The following is a 27084-nucleotide window of genomic DNA, read 5'->3' on the forward strand; positions in this document are numbered from 1 at the left end:
AAATGTTTTTCTGGACTAGAGGGAGTACAACACATGCCACAAGAGACAAAACAATCAAGCAAATAGCATGCACTTTAGGTTGCCCTAAGCCTCCGATGTGTGCGTGCGTGTGTGTGCGAGTGTGCGTTTGTGTTTCTGGTGCGATGGAGAACACAAGCTCCACTGGGGAACGAGGGGGACAGAGATCTGGTCTGAAGGTCATGGTTTGTCCCTGGTAACGGTCTCTCTGTGCATTAGCCTGTGTTGGCATTTAATATACACACACTGACACACCGACGCAGGATCAACCAGCTGGTCAGGAGCAGTTAGGGTGAGGCGTCTCCCTCAGGGACACAAGTCAACCGGCTCTACCTCCTGAGCCGACACAACTCTTTAGGAGACCTGAGAGGATGCATAAGGTGGCAGCGAAGAGATATATCACCATCAGCATCATCATCATCATCACCATCATCATCATCATCATCATCATCATCATCATCATCATCATCATCATCATCATCATCACCATCATCAGCATCAGCATCATCACAAAAACAATAAAAGTTTAATTGTTGTCTCACCCAAATGCAAATGTGTTCATTCCATCATTCTTTTCAGTTGTTTGCGGCAACATGATGTGTGCAATTCAGGTTCAAGGCAATTCCGGTTGCTATGGTTACTGGCCGGTGTGGCTGAGGTAGAGCGCAGCACTTTCTATTTTTTTTCCTGCGCTGAACCACTTAAACGCTGCATCGCTGCTCAGCGAGCAGTGATAAACAAAAGACCCAACGCCTATACAAGCGTTACACCTACGTCAGCATTTTGAGCCTGAGAGTCCCTGGATGGATTAGTGTCATAGAGCGAGGAAGACAAGGAACAGAGGCTTTAGAGGAAGCAAGGAAGGAGGAGAGAGGGAGCGAGAGAGAGAGGGAGGGAGAGAGAGGGGGAGGGAGAGAGAGAGAGGATCCCTGTGTCATTCAGTGTGATGAGGTAACTCACGGGTTGTCCAGCAGCAGGACGATGGGGTTGAGCTCCCTGCGAGGCCGGTGGTACGCTCTGAGAGGTACTATGAAGTTATATAGGCCGTTGCCCGCCGTCTCGGCCGAAACTATGATGACCTTGTTTTCAAAACCATACGCCTTCGCGTCTTCAAAGCTATTGTGGCCGCAACCCTAGAGGATGAGAACACAGAGAGGTGATGTTGGTGGAAGAACACTGGAGGGTGATCAAAGGAGACGATAGGGTGAGGGTGGACCTGGTCCAGACGCAGGCAGCAGAAGGAGGCCGTGGCAGACAGCAGATGGCACAGAGTCGGGGAGCTGCCGATGTAGGGAGAGTTAGGAGGGTAACCCTTCACATACCTGCCAGAATACACACATAAGAACCATATATAATATAATACCACATAATACACACACATTCAAATCAACACATCACACACATAAGAACCATATATAATATAATACCACATAATACACACACATTCAAATCAACACACATAAGAACCATATATTATATAATACCACATAATACACACACATTCAAATCAACACACATAAGAACCATATATTATATAATACCACATAATACACACACATTCAAATCAACACACATAAGAACCATATATAATATAATACCACATAATACACACACATTCAAATCAACACACATAAGAACCATATATAATATAATACCACATAATACACACACATTCAAATCAACACATCGCACACATAGGAAGACGCCACTATGATCATGGTAAGAATCCATTTTCATCACTTTAATATACTGTATATATACTGTACTGTACACTAAGTACTGGTACTGGGCCACTTTATAATTAACACTTTATCATTTATCATGTATATTGTTTATACCATCTGTTTTGTTTGCCCTGTTTGTCTTTGCTTTAGCATCTACTTTAGCATTTACTTAAGCGTCTATTTTTGTTTTCATTAGTACTTTGTATTTTATCCTGTGTTTTCCATTGCTGCTAGGCTGTCACAAAAAAGTAATAAAAGGATTAATAAAGTTGTTATCTATCTATCTATCTATCTAAAGATTTCATATTATTGTTACTAGATAGTGAAAAGTGTACTAATGAATGATCACACACACACACACACACACACACACACACACACACACACACACACACAGACACACAACTCTCACTCAGTCAAACAGGGGCCTTTCTCCTCAGAGTAGCTGGAGTCGTCTTCTGACTGGTCTGACAGGAGGTCACATGGTAGGATGGAGGCGGAGTCTGCAATCTCCAGGACGGGGGCGATGCTGGGCCGTCGGGCCCCGGCTCCGTTCACCGTGGGGGGGGCCGGGCTGCTGCTGGACGGCTCGGAGGGGCTGGTGGTCTGCAGGTCGATGGCAACAGTACCTAGAACACAAGGCCATGGGACGTGATATGATATAAGATATGATATACAGTGATCCTGGTCACTGTACTTTCATGTCACATGGGGCTGTTCGAAGGTTGTTTATTGACATTGAGAGGGATTTGAAGGCAAGGCTCATTTGCTTTCAGGTCCCCCTGCTTTCCCATTTTTTAATCTGTAAGATTGTTTTCAAACGTCGTACTTCAGAAGTAGACAGTTCAGTCCAACAATAGGCCCTTTTCAGGTCATTGTATAAAAAACACAATAATGATGTGTCCCCTACTTTGATGTACCACTGATTGTCATCCTAAGAAAGGTGACAAAGCAGATTGTGGAAACTACAGGGGAATCTCACTCCTATCATTACCTGCATTCTTTTTAAGAGATGCCTCCCTCTATCAGAGGAGATCCTCCCTGAAACACAGAGTGGCTTCCATCCTGCCCGTTGCTCCAACTGACTGATCTTCACAACCAGACAGCTACGAGAAAAATGCAAGGAACAAAAACAATCGCTATACATGGCCTTCATAGATCTCACGAAAGCATTCGCCTCAGTCAACCGTCAGGCCCTCTGGACAATCCTATCCAAGTGTGGGTGCCCAGAAAAGTACGTCAGGATCCTGAGACTCCTCCAGACAACATGTCAGCAGCTGTCCCCTGCAATGGCTCTGAGACTGAACCTTTAAAGGTTGAAACTGGAGTCAAACAAGGCTGCATTATTGCCCCCACCCTCTTCACAGTCTTTATAGCTGCTGTCCTCCACCTCATTGGTAACCATCTACCCACCGGTGTCTGGTTTGTCTTCAGAACAGATGGCAAACTGTTCAACCTAAACAGATTTAAAGCCAAATCAAAGCTCTCCCACTCTTCCATCATGGAGCTGCAATATGCAGATGACAATGCTACTGTGGCCCACACAGAAGAAGATCTACAGGCCACACTCACATGCTTTTGGGCTTACAAGCTCCTTGGACTGACCCTGAACATCAAAAAGACCCAGGTTCTCCACCAGCCCCCACCAGACACCTTTGCACCTCCGCCGACAATAACAATTGCAAATAAATGCCTTGAGAATATGGACCACTTTCCATATCTGGGTAGCCACCTCTCCTCAAAAGCAGACATCGATAGTGAAATACAACACAGAATCTGCTGTGCGAGCTTTTGCAAAGCTACGCAAAAGGGTCTTTGAGAATCCCGACCTGCTTGCTAGGACCAAGCTGCTTGTATATAAAGCAGTCGTCCTACCCGCACTCCTCTATGGTGCAGAGACATGGACAACATACAGCAGGCATCTAAGAGCTTTGGAGACCTACCATCTGAGACACCTCAGAAAAATCCTGCGTGTCAGCTGGGAAGAGAAGGGGACAAACATCAGCATCCTGGATGATGCAAACATACACAGCATCAGCACCATTATCACAAAGCACCAGGTGCAATGGACAGGCATCATACGAATGCCTGATACTCGCCTCCCAAAGCAGGTCCTCTACTCTCAGCTTTCAATTGGCCTGCAAGAAACTGCAAGAAGGTGCCACTTTCCATAAGGACCAATCCGACAGGCTGCAAAACTCAATACCCTGCACCCCCCATACCCTACCCCTGGCACCTCACATCCACGCCCACACTGCAATAAAGTGTGTGGCTCCAGAATTGGCCTCTTTATCCATCTGAGGACCCACAAGAAGGATACCCCAGGAGGACCATCATACTCGATTCCGAGTGATCGCCGATGATGATGTACCAGGGCACAGTCCAGTCAATGTCTGATATCTTCACTAGTTTACTCCCTGTGCCCTGAAACATTAAAGAGCAGACCCCACATGTGTGTTAGGAGTGGTACTGTGTTAGACCTATGAAGATGCCCCTTTGAAAGGATCTATAAAGCATTAAATAACATTTGAAAACAATCACCCATGCTGGCCAGGATGCTGTGCACGGGCAGCTGCGAGGGTCCGTCGTAGAGGCCCTGGGCCAGTGGTCCCTTCCTCTCCTCCTGGGTGAAGCTCAAGGCGGAGTTCTCCTCCTTGGTGATGTTGATGTAGTAGCAGGTGTTGTTGGCGGCCATGATGTGGCGCGGCCCCGGGTTCAGCAGGATGCTTTTGTTCTCCCTCTTGATGCCGATTAGACACACGCCGTACCTAGAGAGCACACACACACACACACACACACACACACACACACACACACACACACACACACACACACACACACAATCACACACTTAAGAGTAGCAGAAAGAAAACGAGTACACTAGCTGGGTATTTAATTTGAAGTACAATAGGGACCCTATGTGAGAACGGTGGATCATATGTTACACAACAAAATGGTACGATTTCAGAAGAGCTGTTATATATAATGCATCGTATAGCAGTGATGGTTCTTCATTTGCTTCATCTATTGCACAAAAGCAGAGATCCACAAACAATCAGAATCTTTTGCTCAATGACAGATAATAATCACTACCAAACCTATGAGTGACACTTATATAACTGTGCCTGTGGACTACAGATATTCACACTCATGTAGTCATCACTCTATGCTGATGAGATGCTGTTTGGTGGCTGACTGTGAGCAGCAGCTCACTTCTTATGGGCATGAAACGAGGCGTAGGTGAAGCTCTTCCCCTCGTACTCTCCGAAGAACTTGCTGTCGCACAGTCGTATGTGGTAGACCTCGTTGCCAGAGCAACAGCCGTACATCCTCTGCCAGGGTTCTGGAGACTGGTGGCCCTCTCTAGAATAATGACACAGCCAATCAGGAGCAGGCTGCTTGTATCTGTGCTCAACATTTTGGAAAGTATTAAGATGGATGTCTTAGTTTACTATTCCAAATAAATACACACTAATACCAAATATATACTGTCAATACCAAGTCAATACCAAACTGAAGATAAAAATGTTTTGATCATAGAGTTGTGGCCCTGGTTCCTTATCCCCAATAACATCATTTACCTCCTGCTGTGTCCAGTATAGCAAAGTGTTTGTCTTTGTTTTTTCTTTAATAATCAAACTAAATGGAACTGCTGTACACTCTGTTCTACTGGTTAGGTTGCTGCTGGTGGACTCACTGGCCCCGGGAGGTGTGCACCAGCAGGGTGACCAGCGTGGAGGTGGCAGGACACACACAGTTCAGAGCAAACATGGCGTACTTAAACTCCTCTTCGCACACCACGTGGTCTGAAAGCATGAACAAATGTACTAAAATTATAACTTATTATTACTTATTACTTAATCATGAATCAACTAGGGCAGTGACAGTGAGGTGTCTTGCAATACTACGTTTGTACTGAAAGCCTAATATCAAAATAAAAAACTGTCAAAAACACCTAACCTGCAAACTTGACATGGAATTTATTTTCAGGTTTGAGTATCTGAACGTAGAGAGGACAGCTGGGAGCAAAGTCCTTCACTGCCCACGCTCTCAGGATCGTTTGATGGTCCTGAAAAACCATAGATAAATATGATTTGATTCAATACATTCAAGAGAGATTCACTTTTAAATTGCATGTGCTTGTGTGATTGATTATTGGCCATGGATGTTGGTTAATCCATCACTGGTTGCATTTGATTCTTACTGCAGCCATGCGGTCCACATCATTGCGACTGCTCAGAATAAAACAGGCCTCAGCATCATCCATCCTGCAGTGAGAACACAACAACACAATTACAAACCAATGGAATGGAAGAACAGGCATAAAATAATCCTTGTGAGCTAATCTAACATCTCCAAACAAATCATTTCCCCCAGCATGGTCAAAATGCTGTGTATTGATCCCCAAACAACTCATCATATTGAGAACATCCTTTGAAAAAGCAGGTCAGGATTTAGTGTCTGCCAGAGTGTGGAGCGAAGCAAGCCTTCTGATGCAGAGAGACGGAGCGTGAGGGAGGGGACAGGGGGGTGCGTGGGTGGTGGAAAAGGCAGAGCGACAGAGAAGAGACTCCTTTCCTTTCCTCTACTTATTATGAGAATAAAGCCATTGCAATCATAACAGGTATTCACTGTATTGCACCGTAAGGTGATAGAGGGACATATCAGCAGATAGTTATATATTTATATCTATAACTATATATCTACAGTTATATATCTATAACTGTATATATATACAGTAACTGTATATATATAACTGTATATATATACAGTTATACGTCCTATTGGGAGGGGAGTCTGAAGAACAGTCAACAGACACCAGACGCCTCTTAGCTGTTGAGATTTCACACACACACACACACACACACACACACACACACACACACACACACACACACGTTAGAATTTGAAGAAATACATTATTTATTTATTAATTCCTCATTAAAAAATGAATCGCTACATGCACAATACACACACGCACACACACACACACGTTAGTAGTGGAAGTGATACATTATTTATTAATTAACTCATAATTTAAAAAATGAATTGTGATATTCACAACACACACACACACAGTGAAAGTGTTACAGTGTGCACTGACTTGGCCCTCATGAGGTCCTGGTCCTTGAGGACGGAGCCCTGCAGGTAGATGACCCTCTGGGACCACAGCGGGATCTGCAGCACCCGGCACACCTGGCCATCCATCTCCCCGGGACACAAGACCACCACGTAGTGGTCCTGAGGAGAGGCTCCAGTCAGGGGAGTCTCCTCAGGACCACAGGGGAGGGTACGGGTGTGTGTGTGTGTGTGTGAGTGTGTGTGCGTGTGCGTGTGTGTGTGAGTTTGTGTGTGTGCGTGAGTAGTGAACATGTGTGTGTGTGGGTGTGAGTGTGAGTGTGTGTGTGTGAGTGTGTGTGTGTGTGTGTAGAGTACCTGCAGCCTTGGGTGGGCGTAGAACTCATTGAGGAAGTCCATGAGCAGGTCGACCTTCAGCGAGCCGACACACAGCACCACGTGCTTCTCCGTCTGCGCTCGGTGGCGGCTGTAGTTCCCTCCTGACTTCTGTCTCTCCATCCAGAGGTAGATGAGCTCCTCAAACTGGAACACACCGTTCAACACTTGTGTTCAACACTTCAACAGTGAAAGGAAAAATCCAACGTTTTCTTTTTTCGTATCAAAAGACTTTAAAGCCATATTTCATGGAAATAAAAAAAAAACGAATGTTCAAAAGTACTTCAACTAACTTTACCTCAGTAAACTGCTATTTATTGTCTGCTATTTAATCTACTTACTATATTGTACACTTGTTGGATGACTAATGAATAAGTCGTTTGGAACTAATTAAACTTTTTCTTCAGATTTGCTTCAGTTGAATATAAAGAATGACCCTTGAAGCTGTGCAGCCTGTCTGTCTAACAGGGTGCTGTGCAGCCTGTCTGTCTAACAGGGTGTTGAAGCTGTGCAGCCTGTCTGTCTAACAGGGTGCTGTGCAGCCTGTCTATCTAACAGGGTGCTGTGCAGCCTGTCTGTCTAACAGGTCATCCCCAGAGCGGTTCCTCCTCCTACCTGCAGAGGCAGCACCACCAGCGCCACACAGATCATGATGACCACCAGCAGCTGGGAGGGCCAGATGCGGGGGGTGACGTCGCCGTAGCCCACGGTGGAGAAGGTGACGATGCAGAAGTAGAAGGCGTTGAACAGAGACAGGTTCTTCCCTGCTCGCTCCAAGTGTTGAATCCCACATGTTCTGTAAACGGACGTATGGTTAATATGAGATTAGGGTAACTTTGGTCAAAATATTGATTATTATTGATTGGCAGTTTGATAGAAGAGTATTGAGCATAAGAGTGAGCAGGTGAGTGGGCATAAGAGTGAGCAGGTGAGTGAGCAGGTGAGTGAGTGAGTGAGTGAGCAGGTGAGTGAGCAGGTGAGTGAGTGAGTCCTCACCCAGTGAAGACTAGACACAGCAGGGTGCAGATGAGGATGAGGACCTGGTTGAACATGGCTGAGTTGGTCCTCTGAATGGCTCTGTGGACGTCATTCTGGACCACAAACACATGAACTACATGAGCAATCCCTCCATAAGAAAACTAAAGTCATTCTAACAATGATACAACATTATAGAATAATAAAACATGCTTCCATCCAAAGTAGGATTATTTACATTATTAGTATTCTTACATTTGATTTGAACCTACTATCATATTTTCTAGAGCGCACTTTGCCAGCCAACAGTTGAGGAAAACAGGAATAAAAACGTTTCTTATCGGAGGCCAGAAAACCTGAGGAGAGAAACACATGAATATGAACCAAGCATCTGTTCATTTAAGACCCTGAAATATACTATATATATATATATAATATATATATATATACACATATATATATAATATATATAATATATAACACAATGTCAACTGAAACAATAGGATTTGAGTCTCTCATGAGTCACATTAAAGAATATTTGTTATCACTAAACATTATTGCCTAAATTACTATAGACATTTCACCCACATCGTAATCATTCTGATCCTATATATTGTATGCATATCATGGTGGGAGTCTGTTGTTAATGTTAGTGATGCAGGTTTACCGTTATGATGAAAGGAACCGTGTTGATTATCTCCAGGAGGAACGACACATGAAAGATCTGCTCCCAAATGTTGCCCTAAGACACACACGTGCACCCACATGCCCACACACACACACACACACACACACACACACACACACACACACACACACACACACACACACACACACACACACACACACACACACACACACACACACACACACCACCATCATCATCATCAGCGATCACTCAGAGTCGAGTATGATGGTCCTCCTGGGGTATCCTTCTTGTGGGTCCTCAGATGGCTAAAGAGGCCCATTCTGGAGCCACATACTTTATTGCAGTGTGGGTGTGGATGTGAGGGGCTGGGGGCAGGGTATGGGGAGGTGAGGTGAGGGGCCAGGGGCAGGGTATGGGGGGGTGAGGTGAGGGGCCAGGGGCAAGGTATGGGGGCTGTTTGGTGGTGAACCTCTCCTTCCTTTGCTGCCGCTTGAGTTTTGAAGCCTGTTGGAGTTGGTCCTCAACACACACACACATGCCCACACACACACACACATGCACCCACATGCCCACGTGTGTGTGTGTGTGTGTGTGTGTGTGTGTGTGTATGTGTATGTGTATGTGTACGTGTATGTGTGTGTATGTATGTATGTGTGTGTGTGTGAGTGTATGTGTATGTGTGAGGTGAGGAAATGGCTCTGTCTAAATAGCCGCACAACCCGCGACATTCTCTTTCAACCGCTGCAAGAGCAGAGGTCCCGAACACTGAATGGCTCTAGACCTCCTCCAGGTCATCTGCTGAACATGCTCAATAATGACCACCCGACGGTTAGGGGGCTGGCACGCCAATCATTGTTTCTACACCTACAACGGTGCAAGATACCCCTCGCTTCCCAGAATGAACCCCAGTTCCTCGGGTTCAAATTGAAGCAAAGTGGAAAACTCGTCATCAAGGCCGCCGGATTCGGAGTGTGCTCGGAGTGGCTCGATCTCAACGATCTCTGCCACCGCACTGGATTACAACTCTCCTGACAGGACAGCTCCCCTGACTCACAACATCATAACAGACCCGCACATTTCCACTCTAGCGATCCTGAACGACGAGAACTCAGCCCAACATCTACAGATCAAACACGCTGGAGCCTCTCTTCTCCAGTGCAGACTAACGCACAATGCGCAGCGCTGGTCAAGCCTAAAATGGAAAGGGAAGTTAGCTGCACTGCCTTACGCAGATCATTCTGTTTCACATTCTGTAATAACTAATTATTCCATTTCAGAGGACATCTTAATCTTTATGGTTAAAGCGCGACTGCAATGTCTTCCAACAAAATACAATCTGGCAATATGGTAACCGTCAAAACATAACCTATACTGTATATTCCACCAAAACCAACAGCAGAATGAAACAGTTGCGGACATTCTGAATGGATGCCATCATTACAAAGGACTGTATGTGGCCAGGCATGACCGATGGGTTGACCTGGTTGCAAAAGATCTAGCAAAAATAAATCAAGGACATGACTGTAAGACCTTTAAGCATAGTGCTGGTAAAATAACTTGGTTCCATCACAATGTACCTGATAATGATTATTTTAAAAACATAGCAAACACTCCAGACATTGTCATTGTAAATGAGACTCTGAAAACTGTAGTCATTATTGAGGTGGGCTGTTGCTTCGATTTGTATTTGGACACCTGCTACTACTCTGTAGCAGGTGGTGCTCAGCAAAATAAAGAATATGTGGCTGTTTTTGCACTTGTAAATAGTTAATTGTGTTTGTAGCCTACACTCAGATGTATACTAATTCTTGCATGCGAGTGGATTGAATAATCAAAAAATAAAAACATTTGGAGTATGCAAATGATTCTCTAGAAGTCTCCGTGCGTAACCCCGCTTACCCCCTCGGTCTGACACAGAGAGGGGATCAACCCCCTCAGACACAGGCAAGACAGTGAAACCGCAGGGCGGGCCAAGACGCGACGATACAGGCTTGTGTGTGTGTGTGTGTGTGTGTGTGTGTGTGTGTGTGTGTGTGTGTGTACATGTGTATGTGTGTGTGTGTGTGTGTGTGTGTGTGTGTGTGTGTGCATGTGTATGTGTGTGTGTGTGTGTGCATGTGTATGTGTGTGTGTGTGTGTGTGTGTGTGTGTATGTGTGTGTATGTGTGTGTGTGTGTGTGTGTGTGTGTGTGTGTGTCTGTCTGCCCTTACCTTGTAGCTCAGGTACATCAGAAGCATCGCCTCCAGGAAACTGATGATGGCCACGATCACCTTATGAGGACAACAACAAACACAGCTTAGTAATGAAATCAAATGAATCCCTTTAAATAATAAGATGTTATATCAAGGAGGTATTATTTAGGATGAGGTTTGAAGATTGTTGTTTCCATCTTGTATTGGTAAGCTGGTGTACTTGTATGGCCCAAACTGGAAACTTGCGATCCACCCAGAAGATGAGTTCCCTGGTAGAGAAAACACAACACATCATAAGTCTAGGACAGTGACCACACTAACCATACTATTACACTGATGAATCAATCAATAGTAAAAGAGCCTTTTTACCACCACAAGAAAGAAAATAAATGTATCAGTAAAGTAACTATTTAATCCATTTACTGATAACATCTTAACACAAATGAAGCCCTCCAGTGTCTCCTCACCAGTTGATGTCCGGTGTGGAGACGTTCCACGGGCGGTCTGCGCTGTGGGGCACAGGGAGCAACACAGGCAGTGCTTTGGTTGGTCACCTTCAGGGCTTCAGTGTGTGAGTGCTAGAACACGAGTTCAATGTATCTGAAGGTTTTTTCCTTCTGTCATTTTCTCCTAAGGTGCGTACAGCTGAGTTCCTAGCAGGTTATATTATAGAACAATATTCCACATTGTTGAGGTAATTTCTGACCTGAATGTTCTAGACTTTAATTGCAACCTCTTTGGCTGTTGTTGGGGTGAGGGTTGTATACAGGGCTGTATGTTGAAGAATAACAACACAACATGCTCAGCCAAAGGCCTCAACATTTTATTTTCTGCCTCGTATAAAGTAAAATAGAATTTGATCAACTCAATATGTGTGACGGTGAAAGACTTAGAGGTGCAGTGGGTGGGATTGATGAACTTCTAGCAGTGAGGTGTCAGATGTAGGAGACCTACGGTGGCCTGTACTGGCCTGTAAGGTGCCAGTAGGGACCATGGCATCAAGGAGCCAGGTATCAAGATTGGAGATTCATAAATTATTTTTAGTTATTGAGTCTGTAAGACTAGAGGTCACACATCAAGTAAGATAGCGATTATGCTAAACAATGATGTTGGTGTGTTCTGCTGCTGCAGAAACAAGGCAGTGCAACATGGGGTCTGAATGAAGATGAGCCACTCCCTGTGCAGAGATAAAGGGTTCATTACTAAGGCACCAATAACACAACTATTCATATTGCCAACGCAGTATGCACTAATTAAAACATACTTATGAATATTACATTCCATTTATGCCCAGTCTGTTGCACTTAATGCCACTAAGCTCTACACACCTTTAAAGCCTGCTTCATCCATAATTATAGAAAAAATGTTGCTGCGACATGAACACGCTCAACGATTGTACATCTGTCTTCATTTATCATGTCTCGAAAATATAGAAAACACAAAGTGTACAATAAATGAGGCTTTGCAGCATTTATCTTCAAAAGCATTCCTGACGGAGACAGGATAATACAGAGCAAATAGAGGACTTCAAACCATTTGTTAGATACGGGTTGTCCTGGGCTATGGCTGGAGCTGCTGCTCTGGACGGGTAGGTCAGTCATCACTCTGATGATGTACAGCAGGCAGGTGAGCAGCTTTAGGGAGAAGTTTAACACACGGATCCTCAGGCCTGCACAGAGCCACAACATATTGATCATAGATCAGTTTATCATTCATCACATGTATTTTAATGAACAGCTCCCATTTGGAAATTTCAAATCAGGGAGATGATCAAGGAGTTGCTGAGCAAATGTGTTACTTTCAAAAAGTCCTCAGGTATTACTTATAGGGCAGCGTGTTTTTCATCAGTCAATAGGGCGGGGTCCATTGATTATCTTCCTCTCTTCATTATGCAAGAGATCTCCCAGCATCACTTACTGGATCTCTGGTTCTTAATGAAGAACCGCTTCAGGCGCTCCTTGAAGGTGTTTTCATTCACAAAGAACTCTACCTGGACCCTGACGGGGAGAGAGAGACACACAGAGAGAAGGAGAAGAAGATCAACATCTTCAATTATCATATTTTCCAGTACATGAAGAGATTTCAACTCATACAATGCAGTTAAAAGACATGATTATAAAAATAAGAAAATATATGAGCAGCATGAAAGAGAAGCTACTGAGATTCAATGCCTAAGATGTTTCCCATGCATTGCACAAATTACTTACTAAACTAACTATTACTAAACTGCAGGAATTATGTGTAATTGGCTTTGTAATGTTTGCATTTGGTGTCATCTGGGTTGAAGAAGTACATATGTGAGAGCAACACAAGGGAGGAGCGATAGGGACAGTAGGAGTGAGGTATAAACTGTGTATTATTCAAGCAAAGCCATACGTCATGTTCAGGGGCGGAGCCAGACTCTGTACATCTGGGGCGTAGCCCTGAGGGGGTCTGGGGGTCGTCCCCCAGAAAATGTTGAATTTCTAAGATGCGATTTCCTGCATTCTAGTCCATTTTAGGGTGACCTGCTGGACACTGGCAAATCCTAAATCCCTTCTAATTCATAGCCTACATTTTCAGTTGCAGGGCCTGCTCAAGACAATACTATTTAATGGAAAGAAACAATAACCACTTAACTATTGACTTCTAGAGATTTTTATGTAAACTACAATGGCAAATTTGAGACTAACTTTCAGTAGATTCAAAGTAGGATTACAGAGATGGATTGTTTGTTTGTTTTTTTGTATTTTAGAAGTGGTATGCCCACTGTGCTTAGCCAACAATAGGCCCATGACTTTGTAGCGAAGTATTATCCATGCTGTTGCATGTCCTTTCCACTAGATGGCGTCAGGGTTGTCATAAATTCAAAAGCTTAAAAAAGATCTGGGGCTTTTGAAGTGAGATTCGGGGCTTCAGTCCCGAAAGCCACCCCTCCGCTCCGCCCCTGGTCATGTTATTAAGACTTAAATGGAGTTCACACCACGCATGCACACTCACACACACACACACACACACACACACACACACACACAGAAAGTGTCTGGCACACTACGGAGAACCGGGCAGTTTCTGGCAGTCTGACGTTACATATTGTATTCGCCGTTGCCACCAAATCTCAGCAAGATGGGAACGTTTGGGATCAGCAGCCAATCGGTCTGCCGGACAACGTCAGAGTACAGGAAGGACTACTTCTAGAATCATAAAATAGTGCAGGCAGTAATAATGCATATAGAATGAACCCTTAGCCATGGAGGCCAGGTAGCCCAACCAGTGATGCATGTAGGCCTGTGTCCCATAATGACTAATATATATTATTCTGAATACTGAAGCATTTAAAAGGGTGTCAAAGATAATGATGAGGATTGACCCAAAGGTAGCAGCAGGCTACACAGCGCCATTCCAACAGTTAACTGAGATTCTGCGTCAGTTCCTTTCAAACATAATTCATACAAAATGCCCATGCATACTTCGCAAACATCAGGCGAATTTCACGTTCTCATCTCACACTCTATTTACAAAAATGATAATTAAGCAATATCACAGGAGAGGGAGTGCTGTTGTACTGAATATCAGCAGGCTGTGATTCGATCGTAGGTACGAGGCCGTAGATAACACTGCCTTGCTGATATTCCATATGATTGGCTGCTTTTATACAACAGTTCTACAAGCACAATTTATTAGTTAACATTAATAGCAACAGATTCAACAGATTCAGATTTTTTTGTTCATTAATGATTTATTTGGCTCCGCCAACACAAATAGATCCACAACTGGACTGGGACTGAACTGGTGCCAAGCAACACATAAACACACTAGCTTGTTACTTTGTATTGGTCCACACCCAGGTCATGGTCTAGAGCGTCACTACCAAAGGAACCTGGCCCCCAGGGGCCCCAGGTCAGGGTCTAGAGGGTCACTACCAGAGGAACCTGGCCCCCAGGGGCCCCAGGTCAGGGTCTAGAGGGTCACTACCAGAGGAACCCGGGCCCCTGGGAGCCACCAGGGCCCCAGGTCTGGGTCACCTAGTGGGCATGGCACTCAGCGTGATGCGGCTATACACTATACTAACATTATACACAATTTGCCTTCAACGGTTAAAACAATTAATCTTCTATGTTTTACATTTTGAGTCAGCCTGTTTCATTGTACCAGTTTAAACTAGACTATTGCATGAAAGGACATCCCATTATCTCCTCTGGCAAACGTTTATAGGAACGAGATATGAACACAGTTATGACATCTTTAACAATCCTCTGCTGCTCACGTCATCATCGCTCTAGGCCTGTTGCCACGGCAACCTTCTGCTTAGACAAGACCCCCAAACCATTCCTTGTCCAAGCAGCCACAGGACCACCGTTCGTCTACAGAGTAGAGATGATGTGAGCTCTACGGTTAATGGTGAGTTAAATAACTATGTGCCAAAAACATGTTGTTTTTGTTTTGAGTGAATATAGATATTTTCATCTATTGCTCTGCCTGTTATCTATTGTCAGTGTGTTGGATTAGGCGCCCAAACCCTAAACGACTTCTCCCTCCCACACATTCACTGATGACGTCCTCAGACTCTCACACCCCCTCTCCCCTGCTTTGGTGCAGGATGAGGAGTCAATGAAGCAAAGAGGCTTTATAGTGTAAAGGCATGAAAATGGAGTAGGGCAAATTTTTATTATTATTTTTGATTATACTTATCATTACCACACAGGGTAATGGGTTGTTGTTTTGTGCAGGTAAATGGAGTCAAGCTAGGCTAGGTGATCTGGAGGAACTGGCCAGCGTAAGATTGATTTTTGAACATCACATTCATTCGGGCCAAATTAAATGATTGGAAGGGCTTATTACATGCCTGCCACAGATACCGGATTATAAAAATAATTGCATTTTATAATTGATTTACATTTCAATTGAAATACCTTCACTAGCTTTAACACTTAACAGATTTACTTTTTAACAACAATGTGGATTTCGAATAAACTCGAAGCAGAAAACTGCAGCTGATTACAATTGATTATACGCTTAGGGCTTACTGACTGGGAAAAGGAAAGTTTTTTAAAGGGCAATTTATATCAACATTTCTCACACTCTTTCAACATCGGAGTGCCTGTGGCCTTGGTACTTAATAGAGGAAAAGCAAGACTGCACGCATACATGACAGTACACCCCCACAAACACTGCAAACACCACCCATACATGACAGTACACCCTCACAAACACTACAAACACCACCCCTACAACGACACCAAGATGGACTTGATGCAAAAGCCAACAACAATTGCATCAAAAATACATCATATTGTCTTTTTATATCAACTATATTTTCTGTTTGTTTAGTATAGTTGCATTGTACTGGTTTTCTTCCTACCATTCTAAATAACACAACATGCCAGAAGTGAGAGAAATAATGTGTGTGTGTGTGTGTGTGTGTGTGTGTGTGTGTGTGTGTGTGTGTGTGTGTGTGTGTGTGTGTGTGTGTGTGTGTAACCTGTCGTTGTTCTGGAAGCCCTGGTCTCCAAGAAGAAAGTCCCTGAAGCGGAAGCGGGGTGGGAGGGGGGGCACCTGGCTCTCCAGGGTGGGGGGGACCTGGCTCTCCAGGGCGGAGGTGTCCAGGATGACCCCGCTCCTGATGGGGTCGCGCTGGGGAGAAACCGGGGTGGAGCTGGGGGGATCAAACCATGCAGATATCACCCATTTCGGAGGTAAAAATGTGACGTTATTATTAAGTTAATTTGATTAAACTATTTAATTTTGTATTGTTATAAATCCTATATATTTTGTATTTACTTAATAGTGATTATCTGACAAGATCACACACATATTACAATCAAATAAAATGTAGTGTAAAGTTATTTGCGCGCCAGATCTATTGCGTTGGTCTTACCTTGTTTTGTGATGGTTTGTTGTTCCATCATCGTTGACAAATGTCTGGTTGATGTAACATTCAGAGCACATGTTGACGGGAGATCCGTCAGAGGAGATGGATGTCAAGTATCTGTCTGTAGACTTCACCTCCCGGGTCATCGGACCAGGTCTGCGCACCAGCGGTCCTGAAAGTCCCTCTCCTCGACAGGTACCAGGCGGACTACCTCTATCAGGTAACAGGCAGACTACCTCTGTGCCTTCACACCCACTGTCGTCCTGGATATTTCTGTCACACATCAACCGGGGGCTGTTTGGGAGTTTTTCATGAAACGCAGGTTCGGTGAATCACAAATAGATACCTGCATGAATTCATCGCTTATGATCAGTTATCCAATTATGTCCTGGCAGAAGCCTCGAGGTCTGAAATCCATTCACGGGTACATGACATACTTATTTAGATAACATGCAAATGACTATGAGTAATGGATGTACAATTATAACAGCCTTTCTCCAGAGAAAGCCCAGGACATAAATGCCTAATTATTGATGACAGAGGCCTAGCACCCCCTGGTGGATGCTGAGGGCCACTTCAATCATAATGAACACATGAACTTACAAGGGTAATGCTGCCCTAACCCTATCTACCCTACCATAACTGTAATGTCTCCCGGGCCGGCCAACATAAAGCACAGAATATACAGAATACAAGTAATCCTAAACAGAAAAACGTTTTCAATTAACCCAGGCCAAAGGAGCAATTTGTATGAATTAACAAAATAATGCATTCTCCAAATGTCATTTAAGGATTAAAAAATTTGGGTTGGCATATAAAATTAAATTGTAACGGTACGTTTAGAATAGATCATAAAATATCAAATTATAATGGCATGTTCTGATCACCTCTTGTAATGACTTTAAATATTCTGTTTCATAGTGTGTGGAACTTGGATTAATTTAAATTAAAGAAAAATTGTCTGAATGGTAAGTCATTTAACTTAAACACAAACTAAATGTATTCGATTAATTGTTTATTTTTTAATGTGCTTCATCAAAATTGGCATATCCAACCATGAACATACCAACTCATTCAGCTCCATAAGGAATTAGTCAATCATTTACCAAGCATACATTCTAACCCCTACAATCATTTTTATTAAAAAGAAAAAAAAAAAGCATACAAAGAACAATTATTGGGCTCCATCCGTGCTGACGGCAGCCACTGCTGCCACGTAATACGGCCCCTCCCTCAGGTAGGTCCTCAGCTGGAGGTAGTTCCGACTGCCCAGGATGGTGGAGGCTGTGGACGTGCCCACCAGAGCCCCCACCAGTACAAACTTGGCATCCTTGGCTTCCTTGGTCTTCCCCGTGGAGCGGTCCACGATGAACTCCATGAAGCTGGGCGTGGCGATCATCAGCCTCTGACCCCAGGGTTGAGGTGCGATGGCCTGGGAGTTTAAGAACACAGACTGCTTCAAACAAACATTTATATTTGAGGGGAAAACAGGGAATGCACTGCATGTTCAACTTGGTAGAAAGTCTGCTGCCAAACCTCTTTGACACTGCATGACTAAATGCAGTGTCAAGTTGTAGTGCAAACTCATCAAAACATTGCATCTCCTCGCTCGTTCACTCACTCACACACACTGCCGTTCTTTCACACACACATGCGCTATCTCTCATAACACTTATTATTGACAACAGTTAGCTGAACATTATAGGGTCCCGGCCTCCCGACACAAATCAACTACATTTGTCAAAGTGTTTGTTAGATGTGAAATGAAGCCAAAAAAGATGCTCTCTTCCTCCGGTAACGCAGTCGTTCGCGAAGCCTTTCTTGTTCGTCGTTTCTTCTATTTGTCTCAAAGTCATGCTCCAATCTGTCATCGATCGATGCAGATGTTGTGGATGCAACAGAATATACGATGCATCGCTGCAGCAACATTTAAGATGATCGCGATGAGTTCTGCCCGTTCTGCCTCCGTGCTGTCTGCGGTCAAACCAAAACAAACCGAGACCTAACGTCATATCCCGCCCCTTGCAAGCCCGCCCCCCTAAACCGGCCGGAGATTCTTCTGATGACTGAGCGACAACGATGTCCGCATATCGGGCATCAAGTGTGAATAAGTCAGCACGTATAGATGGAGAGTCATAATCTGGCAACTAAACGAATAAAACCTCAACATGTAAAATGTATGTAAACACCTTTATCCGATCTACTTCGCACAAAAATCGGCACATGAACGGAGAAGCGAAATTGGATAAGAACACCTAGATAAGTGGTTCATAGTCTGGTCTCTACCTGCATGTACACAGCAATGTTTCGGAGTTTGCGTTCTGTGCATACTCCAGATCTTTTCCAGGGGGCCGTGAGCCACAAGTAGAAGGAGACGGTATACGTGTTGTTGTACGAGTAACGGCGATTTATTTAAAAAGCTGGCGCAGAAGATGGAGGAAGCCGGTGTTGTGCCAATGTAGTCACCCTCTATAAGAAGCATATCCCAGGCGGCGCACGGCATGCATTCAGTGCAGGTGGAAGCACACAGACGCTACGCTTCCATTTCACCCAAGGCTGAATTAAAAGTACATGTTTTCCTAAACATTGGTCATCAACGTGGTAATAGAGTTGAAATGGGTACAGCGCCACCTATCGTACCGGGGCATGACATGCTTCGGCCAGTGAATCTGTTTACTCACCGCCATGTATATGCAGACAATTGCAGTTGTCCAATTGAGGAGCATAGTCGAACTATGGCTTTAACGGGAATTAAGCTGTGCATGTAAACGTACCGAGTGTAAATGACCCTCATGGTCGAACCTCCTGATCCACAAATGCGGAGAAAAGAGGGAGGACATATGTGAAAATGGCTATACGTACGCCGTAATAAAATCATCACTGTAGAAATTAAAGGAAAATACTGTTTTTCATATTAAGATTCAGGCAGGGAAAGATACACACCCAGGTTTTACTTTCTCAGAATATTCTAATATTCTTTCGGAAAACCGAATATCCAAAGCTTGACCTTGTGTCTGAGGGCCCTTTAGTGTGCTGTTGTGTTGTGTAAGTGTGTTGTTGTGTTGTGGGACTCACTGTGAAGACACGCAGGCCACTGCAGTGCAGCTCAGGGAAGGGCTGGCTGCAGATGTTGGTGATCATGTCCATGGGCTTGTCCGCCAGCAGGAGGAACCAGGACTGTGTCAGAGCCAAGAGATCCTCGCTCTGCTGTTCTACCTGCACACCCAACACACTTTATTTCAGAGGCCACTTCAGGAAGCACAACATCAAACCATGTGTGATACTTATTGAGACTGAATTGTGCACTTTGTTGTTTTTGATTCATTCAATCTCCAGATCTCCCGTTATGACTACCAGTCATAATGGGATAATAATAATTATCTTACTACTATAATAGCAGGCCTGTTGGACAAGTTACTTGGACAAGTTGGTCAGTGCGCATGTGCCAAGCAGCCTGCAGCTCACACACAAACACACAGCACGAGCGAACGCACACATGCACGCACGCACATACAGACCGCACACACATAACATTTTGAAGATCTATAAAGAAAAAAATATATAAATTATTTTAAATCTCAAGAATAGCTCACTGCAAGGAAATATGCAATAAAAATTGGCATTTGGCAAAAATATATAAATAACAAGAAACATTAACAATAGTGTGGCTTGTTTTGCAACCACACTAATAATAATAATAATAATAATAATCCTAATTTTCATCTAAATATACAAAAAAACGTTAGTATTGTTACTCCAAATGTGATAGTTTGCCTAGTTTTCTTTGGTTATTGTCAGAATAACTTGTGGGGTTCTTTGGATACAACATGTGTTAAAGGACAACATGCCCACCTCTAGATTGAGCAGCTGAGCGATGGCCTCCAGGCTGCGCACCCTCATCTCTGTGGCTCCCAGTTGGGTCAGCTGGCTCATTCTAACCAACACTGCCTTGAACTGTTCTCCTGTAACATACAAGAAACGGATAGTTCAAATACTTCATTGTGTATTCATGACAGCACCGCCGAGCTGCCATTCAATAATTAAAAGGAAATGAATCAGCATTTGCTCTTAAAAAAGTGACTAGATTAGACTAGAATTTCTGATCCCTTAAGTAAACAACAGCCTGCTAGAGATCACGCATTGAGAACGCCATGAAAATGCTGCACCTGAATATATCTAACTACCACACTATAATATAATATAATATATCTAACTACTACACTCACCAGTCTTCTGTAGGACCTGTTTGCCCTCCACGGTGGAGCCGAGTAGGCCTAGCGTGTCCAGAGCCACCCCGGTCATGACCGGGTCAGGGTCCAGGGCCATCTCAAACACCTTGTTCTGGAAGGCCGGGTACATCTCACACACCTGCTGGGGGCTGTCCGTGATCGCCAGGTTCCCGAAGAACTTCACCAGCCCTGCAGAAGAAGCATCCAGTGCCGTCACTCAGAGGCACTCCCTCCGCTCTTGAGCAGCTCTTTTATACGCACATAAAAAGTAAAACTATTTTGCAATAATATTATATGACAATATAATATTGCGCTGACGATATTATATTGTCAGCGCAAGGCGCGGAGTCGCACCGCTTGTCAGTGCCACACTTGGCCCGGCAGCCAATGAAATCAGGCCAGAGGCGGGATACTACTTCAGCACGTCCTTCCTGCTGTTTCACACGCTTTGCTAAGGCTGTGATAACAACAGTTAGAACTAAATAATGACAATAAACTTCAACTTGTTTCATTACTTGACTATGTGGGACTCACCAGGGAGGTACAGGGAGGAGAAGGGGTCTGTGTTGGCTCCTTTGATCATGTTGGAGATCTTGTCCATCACTCCCTGCTGGGCCAGGTGCTGCCGTCCATGCTGGCTCTGGGCCAGACCTGTCACCATCTCGATGGCTGTTGCCCTGGAGGCAGCAAACACACCACGTAAGAAGACCGTGAAGGAATCAGCAGTGGAAGGGTTAAGACTGTTACTTCAGGAAGAATAAAGGCTGTAAAATAAACAGCCGACTGTTTTCAGTGTTCTTAGACATCACATTGTGTGTGAGCGCGTGTCCGCGTTTGTGTGTCAGTCAGCTGTGATCACCTGATCAGTACGTCCTCTCCCATCAGCTCCGCCAGCAGCTGGGAGATGAAGCTGCTACTGGCGCAGTAACCCAGGGAGATGTCAGACACAGACGCTATGTCCACCACCAGCTTGGGAAGCGGTCCATAAAAACAACAAACAAATCTTTAGTGCATTCAGGGTCATTTCAATCACCTATCCATGCCAGATAGAAGATAAGATTTTGATGTTTATGAATTCTGAATAATTTTACCTCATATACTCTGTAACGGACAATGTCGCTTATCTCCATCACATTCTTCATGTGTTTGAGCAGACTGCTGCGGAACAGTTTGTCCAGGCCGGCCTTAGAGTGGCTCAGTTTGGACAGGGACGAAATGGCCTACAAGAAAAGCACAATGAATAAAGATCAACCCTGTTCTTCTGGACCATGTCTAAAAGTGCTTCTAGGAGGTGTGGATCATTTAAAATAGTCACCTGTTTGGCCACGGCTATGTGATCCCCGCCAATGCAGTGGATGACCTCTTGAAGGAGGTCATCGTTGTTAAGGATTTCAGTGACAGCCTCTGGATGGGCAACTATCCTACCGATCTGATGCAGAGGGAAAGTATAAACGATATAACGCATGACCGGGCCAATGCTGTATTTAAACACCACATAGATTAAATAGATAGTACCTGTGTTAAGGCTAGTATCTTCACCCCCTCGGCGTGATGAGTTAACCCGCCCTGTAGAGCCTCTCTGAAGTCCTGGGCCAGGAACACCGGGCTGAGGGCCTCCAAGAGGCGCTCCAGGATGTCGACACATAACTCAATCTGTTCCCTGGATAAACCAAAGCCATTCAATCACAGTATAATACGAATGCATGCATACACAATAAGCTAATGAGGACATGGATTAGTGTCTCTTCGTTGTCAACAGTAGGGATGCAGACTGACTCAGCAGACTGGCTTCACTCTATGTACTAAGTTAAACCAACCTTTCAGTTGTGTTCAGAAGGGAGAAGATCACGTCGAAACGACGTCCGGTGACCGAGTCACGCAGTGCGCTTATTGGGATTGATAGAATCGCTGTTTTCAGATGTTTAAGTTCTTCAATTGGATCTTCAATATCGGAGATTTCCGCCAACAAACTGTCTATGGACGCCGCCATGACGGAGCTTGTTGTGAACAGCGACAGCCAATCATCAGGTTCACACAATGGCCACGTGACTCAAGTATCGCGAGATTTGCGGACAGCCAGATAGCGAAAATATAGATTTGAGGCAATTAAGTGAGTTTGACATTATTATATAATTATAATATTTATATAATAACGTTATTATATAATGTCTTGAATATCTATGATGTCATAGATGATACCTAGCAATATAGGCTATGTTTGAAAAGTATTTGCCTTAATTTCTTGTATGGGAGAAATATCTTGAGTTACTGCTTACTACATAGGCCTGCTGATCTATGTAGCAGTAGCTGATGAGCTAAACCTTATAACATTATATATTATATCAGATTGTATTTTATTAAATTATATCAGATTATATTATATTATTTTGGGTTTTGTCATAACATCTCACAAAGTGAATGTGCCTGGGTGACAGCTAAGGAAAGTTGTTATTTTGGTAGAATAAATGCCTAGGAATTTTCTTGATGTCTTTATACTTTTGTCTTGAACATTTCACAAAGAATGTTGAGTTGTGTTGACACTGGAGAAGATACATCTCTACAACTGTGTATGCCCTCTATCAAATAAACCCTCTTCCTGATTGTAACCTGGATCAACGCACGCCCAACCCTTAACAATAGCTGACACTCACATTAGTGTAGTAAAACATACCCTTACCATACCAATAGTTAACTGACACTCACATTAGTGTAGTAAAACATATCCTTACCATACCAATAGTTAACTGACACTCACATTAGTGGGGTAAAACACTGAACATCCCAAGGTATGTTGATATGCAGTGCTAATTATAGTTTTGGAATATAATCAAGACTACAATTGTTAATTTCCTTAATTGCATTCCATTAGATAAACAATTTAATAATTTGATTCAACATTATCAACATCATCAATATTAGATTTGTTCTGGTTTGGTTCATTCAGTGGTCAATTAATAAAACATTCCTCAAGTGAATGTGAATTTGTAATAGGGGGTCATTTGACACCCTCTTTTCTGTGTTGGATTACATTTCACCTTGTCGCCGCCCCCCAGGTCCTCTGTCTCTGTACCAAGTGTTGAGGCCAAGCACACCTATCCAGTGAACACAGGGTGTGGTCAGCATCATGGCTTTATGCTGACAGCTCTACACTGCCCTTTGATCCTCTGTGACAGGTCACCTGGCCGAGTGTACCACTGGTGTGCACTTTGATCATTGATTATTGATCATTATTTGATCATCATACCACTTTGATCATTGATTCAGGACCAATCTGGTTTATTACGATCAACACCTTTCGTACATACATTACACCTCATGTATAGAGTTGATTGATGCCTCTGGTTAGAATAACAGTTGTATTCTGTAAACATTGTGAAGTATGTCCACACATTTCCCAGTCTGAATCCCAGTAGACAAAGGACTGGGAACGTTCACAAATTGGTAGAGCAGTCTTAAAACAAATGTACATGTGAGCAGAATATACGTTTTTTAAGGTCAGGGCACATTGGAACTGTTTATAGCTGCTACAGCTGGTATCAGCCATAGGCTACTCCCTCAGAGCAACATCTAAGTGTCTTACATTTGGAACAGGTTATAGAGAGCGTTTGTCAGTCCACTGGACAGACCTCTATTCTCCCTCATTTAGACACACTTAGGAAGGAACCATGAAGGAACCATGTAGGAACCATGTTTCAATCAACTGCTGGTACGTTGTTTTAAGGCCAGCTGCAGCAGTGACTTGTGTTAAATGACCTACACACCTAAATTACCTATGAAAATAACTTACAAGGAAACCAAATTAGAGGAAATCAAAATCAGGAAACCACACAGTCTAAAAAATATAATTTATTTAGGATAACAATTCTGTGAACTATTAGGACAACACAAGCAGCTGTGTACGTCCAGCCTGAGGGCATTAAGTATGTAGACGTGTACGTCCAGCCTGAGGGCATTAAGTATGTAGACGCTGTTGATCAGCAGAAGAGCCCCCAGCCTGAGGTGCAGGGTTACCTGCTGCTAGAGTTACCAGCTCAGGGAGCCATAGCCGCTGCTACAGAGCGGACACAAGCAAAGCACCTTTGGTCATTAAATGGTTCACTTCTTTGGGTCACGACCATGCAGGTAGTATGTTTGTGTATATTCTAGATGATCATATCATTGATTGTACGGATTTTGTGTTGATGTTTGACATTTATTATTTTGTAGTTTGTCTTTACTTGTGGATGTCAGAGGTAAAAAGTACAGCATTATTTAACCTATTTGTAATTGTACTCCACTAGATTCAACATTTGTAAGTATAGGAAATGAGTTTGAGTTTTGACAACAATCCTGTATAAGTTAACAGTATATAGCTTATTGGGGTCAACTCATAAGGGAAATTTAATAAGCTCTTCACTTCCTTTTTTTAATACAATTAATACAAATTCGCGACCCCGGATAAGCGGATGAGGATGAGGAGGACTAATTTCTAACTATTCAATGAGTAGAAAAAATAATTTATCAGATTAATCTGATATTCAACCCCTTTAAACCAGTAAAGGTCAAACCTCTCTCTGTCTCTCCCTCTCTCTCTCTCTCTCTCTCTCTCTCTCTCTCTCTCTCTCTCTCTCTCTCTCTCTCTCTCTCTCCCAGATCTCTCTGTGCCGGTTGCGTGGCCACCAGTGGTGCTTCCTGCTCTTCAATGTGCTCCTGTTCCACGCCCTCCTGTTCGGGGCCGACCTGGTGGAGGAGTACCTGCTCCAGCCCACCCCCGGGGTGTACACCGACGCCCTGGTCCTCGACGTGAGGGAGAGGGCCCGGAGGCTGGACATGGACCCCGCCCTGGACAACGTCTCCCAGGCCTACCCCGTCCCCAACCCCCGCGCCTGCCTCCACACTGACCTCTTCCTCCTGGTGCTGGTCTTCAGCTCGCCAGCCAACAGCAGCCAGCGGGACGCGGTGCGCCGCTCCTGGGCCAATCAGACCCTGGTCCGAGGCTTCCCCCTGCGAACCCTCTTCTTCATGGGCGCCACCCAGACCTCGGCGGCCCAGGAGGCCGTGGTGAGGGAGTCGGCCCGGCACGGCGACGTGGTGCAGGGCAACGTGCTGGCCGACTCCTCCCTCCACGGGCCCAGGGAGAGGATGGTGCTGGCCCTGCGCTGGGTGGTGGCCTTCTGCCCCGGGGCCCGCTTCGTGCTGCTCACCAGGGACTCTGTGTTTGTCAACCTGCCGGCCCTCGGGGGCTACCTGCTGGGGCTGCACCGGCACCCCGAGGACCTCTACCTGGGCCGGGTGATCCAGAAGGAGGCCCCCAACCGGGACCCGGCGCAGCCTGGCTACCTGCCCGCCTCCCTCTACCCGGACAGGTACCTGCCCGACTACTGCGCCGGGGCGGCGTACGTCCTGTCCCAGGACGTGGTGCGCAAGGCCTACGTGGCGTCGGAGACGATCGGCGCGCCGGTGGCCGCTGACGTGTTCGTGGGTCTGTGCGCCCAGAAGGCCGGCGTGGTTCCCTCGCACAGCGCCCGCTTCTCCGGGGACAAGCACATCCGCTACAACCAGTGCTGCTACCGCTACCAGTTCTGCTCGGCGGGGATGGACGGCGAGGAGCTGGTGGCGGTGTGGGCCGACCTGGGCTCCGCCGACGGCGGGTGCAGCCTCATGAAGACCTACTATGGCCTGGTGGCGTGCAAGGTGCTCACCTACCTGGACAAGCTGTCCTTCTTCAGCTCCCAGGGAAGCACTGTCCCGGGGCTCACTGCTGGGCAATAGGGATGTGGTGTGTGGTGTGTGTGTGTGTGTGTGTGTGTGTGTGGGGGGGGGGGGGGTATGTGTGTGTGGCAAGGACAATAGTACCTACATTTTAGTGGAGAAATTAAATATAATGTGTTAATTAGTTTGCAGTCTAAGTACTTTTTAATGGTGCTAATGCAGTGTTTATAGTTGAAAAGCTGTGCTTGTGTGTGTGTGTGTGTGTGTGTGTGTGTGTGTGTGTGTGTGTGTGTGTGTGTG

The 27084-nt window shown here is 44.7% G+C and overlaps 3 protein-coding genes across 9 annotated transcripts in view; 1 reads left to right on the plus strand and 2 right to left on the minus strand.

The window, feature by feature from the left end:
- Positions 1–17148, minus strand: part of kcnt1a (potassium sodium-activated channel subfamily T member 1a) — a gene marked incomplete at its 5' end in the record, with an annotated part of 24812 nt that extends 7664 nt beyond the window's left edge. For all 6 annotated transcript variants that reach the window (XR_014638897.1, XR_014638898.1, XR_014638899.1 and 3 more), the window contains 22 exons: positions 1–15; positions 979–1151; positions 1235–1340; positions 2155–2371; positions 4284–4510; positions 4956–5105; positions 5440–5548; positions 5703–5811; positions 5947–6010; positions 6847–6983; positions 7179–7343; positions 7812–7992; positions 8193–8287; positions 8444–8527; positions 8839–8913; positions 11032–11091; positions 11234–11282; positions 11481–11522; positions 12547–12682; positions 12931–13010; positions 16475–16648; positions 16871–17148. The exon at positions 1–15 is cut by the window's left edge and continues 57 nt beyond it. Coding sequence is in view for 2 of the 6 variants with exons in the window: in XM_084482896.1 (XP_084339022.1) it covers positions 1–15; positions 979–1151; positions 1235–1340; positions 2155–2371; positions 4284–4510; positions 4956–5105; positions 5440–5548; positions 5703–5811; positions 5947–6010; positions 6847–6983; positions 7179–7343; positions 7812–7992; positions 8193–8287; positions 8444–8527; positions 8839–8913; positions 11032–11091; positions 11234–11282; positions 11481–11522; positions 12547–12682; positions 12931–13010; positions 16475–16648; positions 16871–17148 (2726 nt within the window). The remainder of the gene's footprint in view (positions 16–978; positions 1152–1234; positions 1341–2154; positions 2372–4283; positions 4511–4955; positions 5106–5439; positions 5549–5702; positions 5812–5946; positions 6011–6846; positions 6984–7178; positions 7344–7811; positions 7993–8192; positions 8288–8443; positions 8528–8838; positions 8914–11031; positions 11092–11233; positions 11283–11480; positions 11523–12546; positions 12683–12930; positions 13011–16474; positions 16649–16870) is intronic.
- psmd5 (proteasome 26S subunit, non-ATPase 5) lies at positions 17049–23083 on the minus strand (the record flags this gene model as incomplete). 2 transcript variants are annotated; one of them, XM_084482903.1, is made up of 11 exons in its annotated part: positions 17049–17137; positions 18030–18296; positions 19940–20080; positions 20717–20826; positions 21091–21282; positions 21628–21770; positions 21953–22062; positions 22185–22313; positions 22409–22522; positions 22609–22753; positions 22911–23083. In XM_084482903.1, 10 exons carry the CDS (start codon positions 23081–23083, stop codon positions 18039–18041), a joined length of 1515 nt encoding a protein of 504 aa, XP_084339029.1. In that variant the 3' UTR covers positions 17049–17137; positions 18030–18038. The 2 variants fall into 2 exon arrangements, with proteins under 2 accessions (XP_084339029.1, XP_084339028.1); XM_084482902.1 differs by having other exon boundaries at positions 17057–17158.
- A 2126-nt stretch (positions 23084–25209) lies between these two features.
- Positions 25210–26844, plus strand: b3galt9 (beta-1,3-galactosyltransferase 9; the record flags this gene model as incomplete). The annotated part of the gene is made up of 2 exons (XM_084483269.1): positions 25210–25215; positions 25726–26844. 2 exons carry the CDS (start codon positions 25210–25212, stop codon positions 26842–26844), a joined length of 1125 nt encoding a protein of 374 aa, XP_084339395.1.
- Positions 26845–27084: the final 240 nt, after the last annotated feature.

The sequence above is a fragment of the Micromesistius poutassou genome (assembly GCF_964030765.1).
Source record: "Micromesistius poutassou genome assembly, chromosome: 18".
Lineage (NCBI taxonomy): Eukaryota > Metazoa > Chordata > Actinopteri > Gadiformes > Gadidae > Micromesistius > Micromesistius poutassou.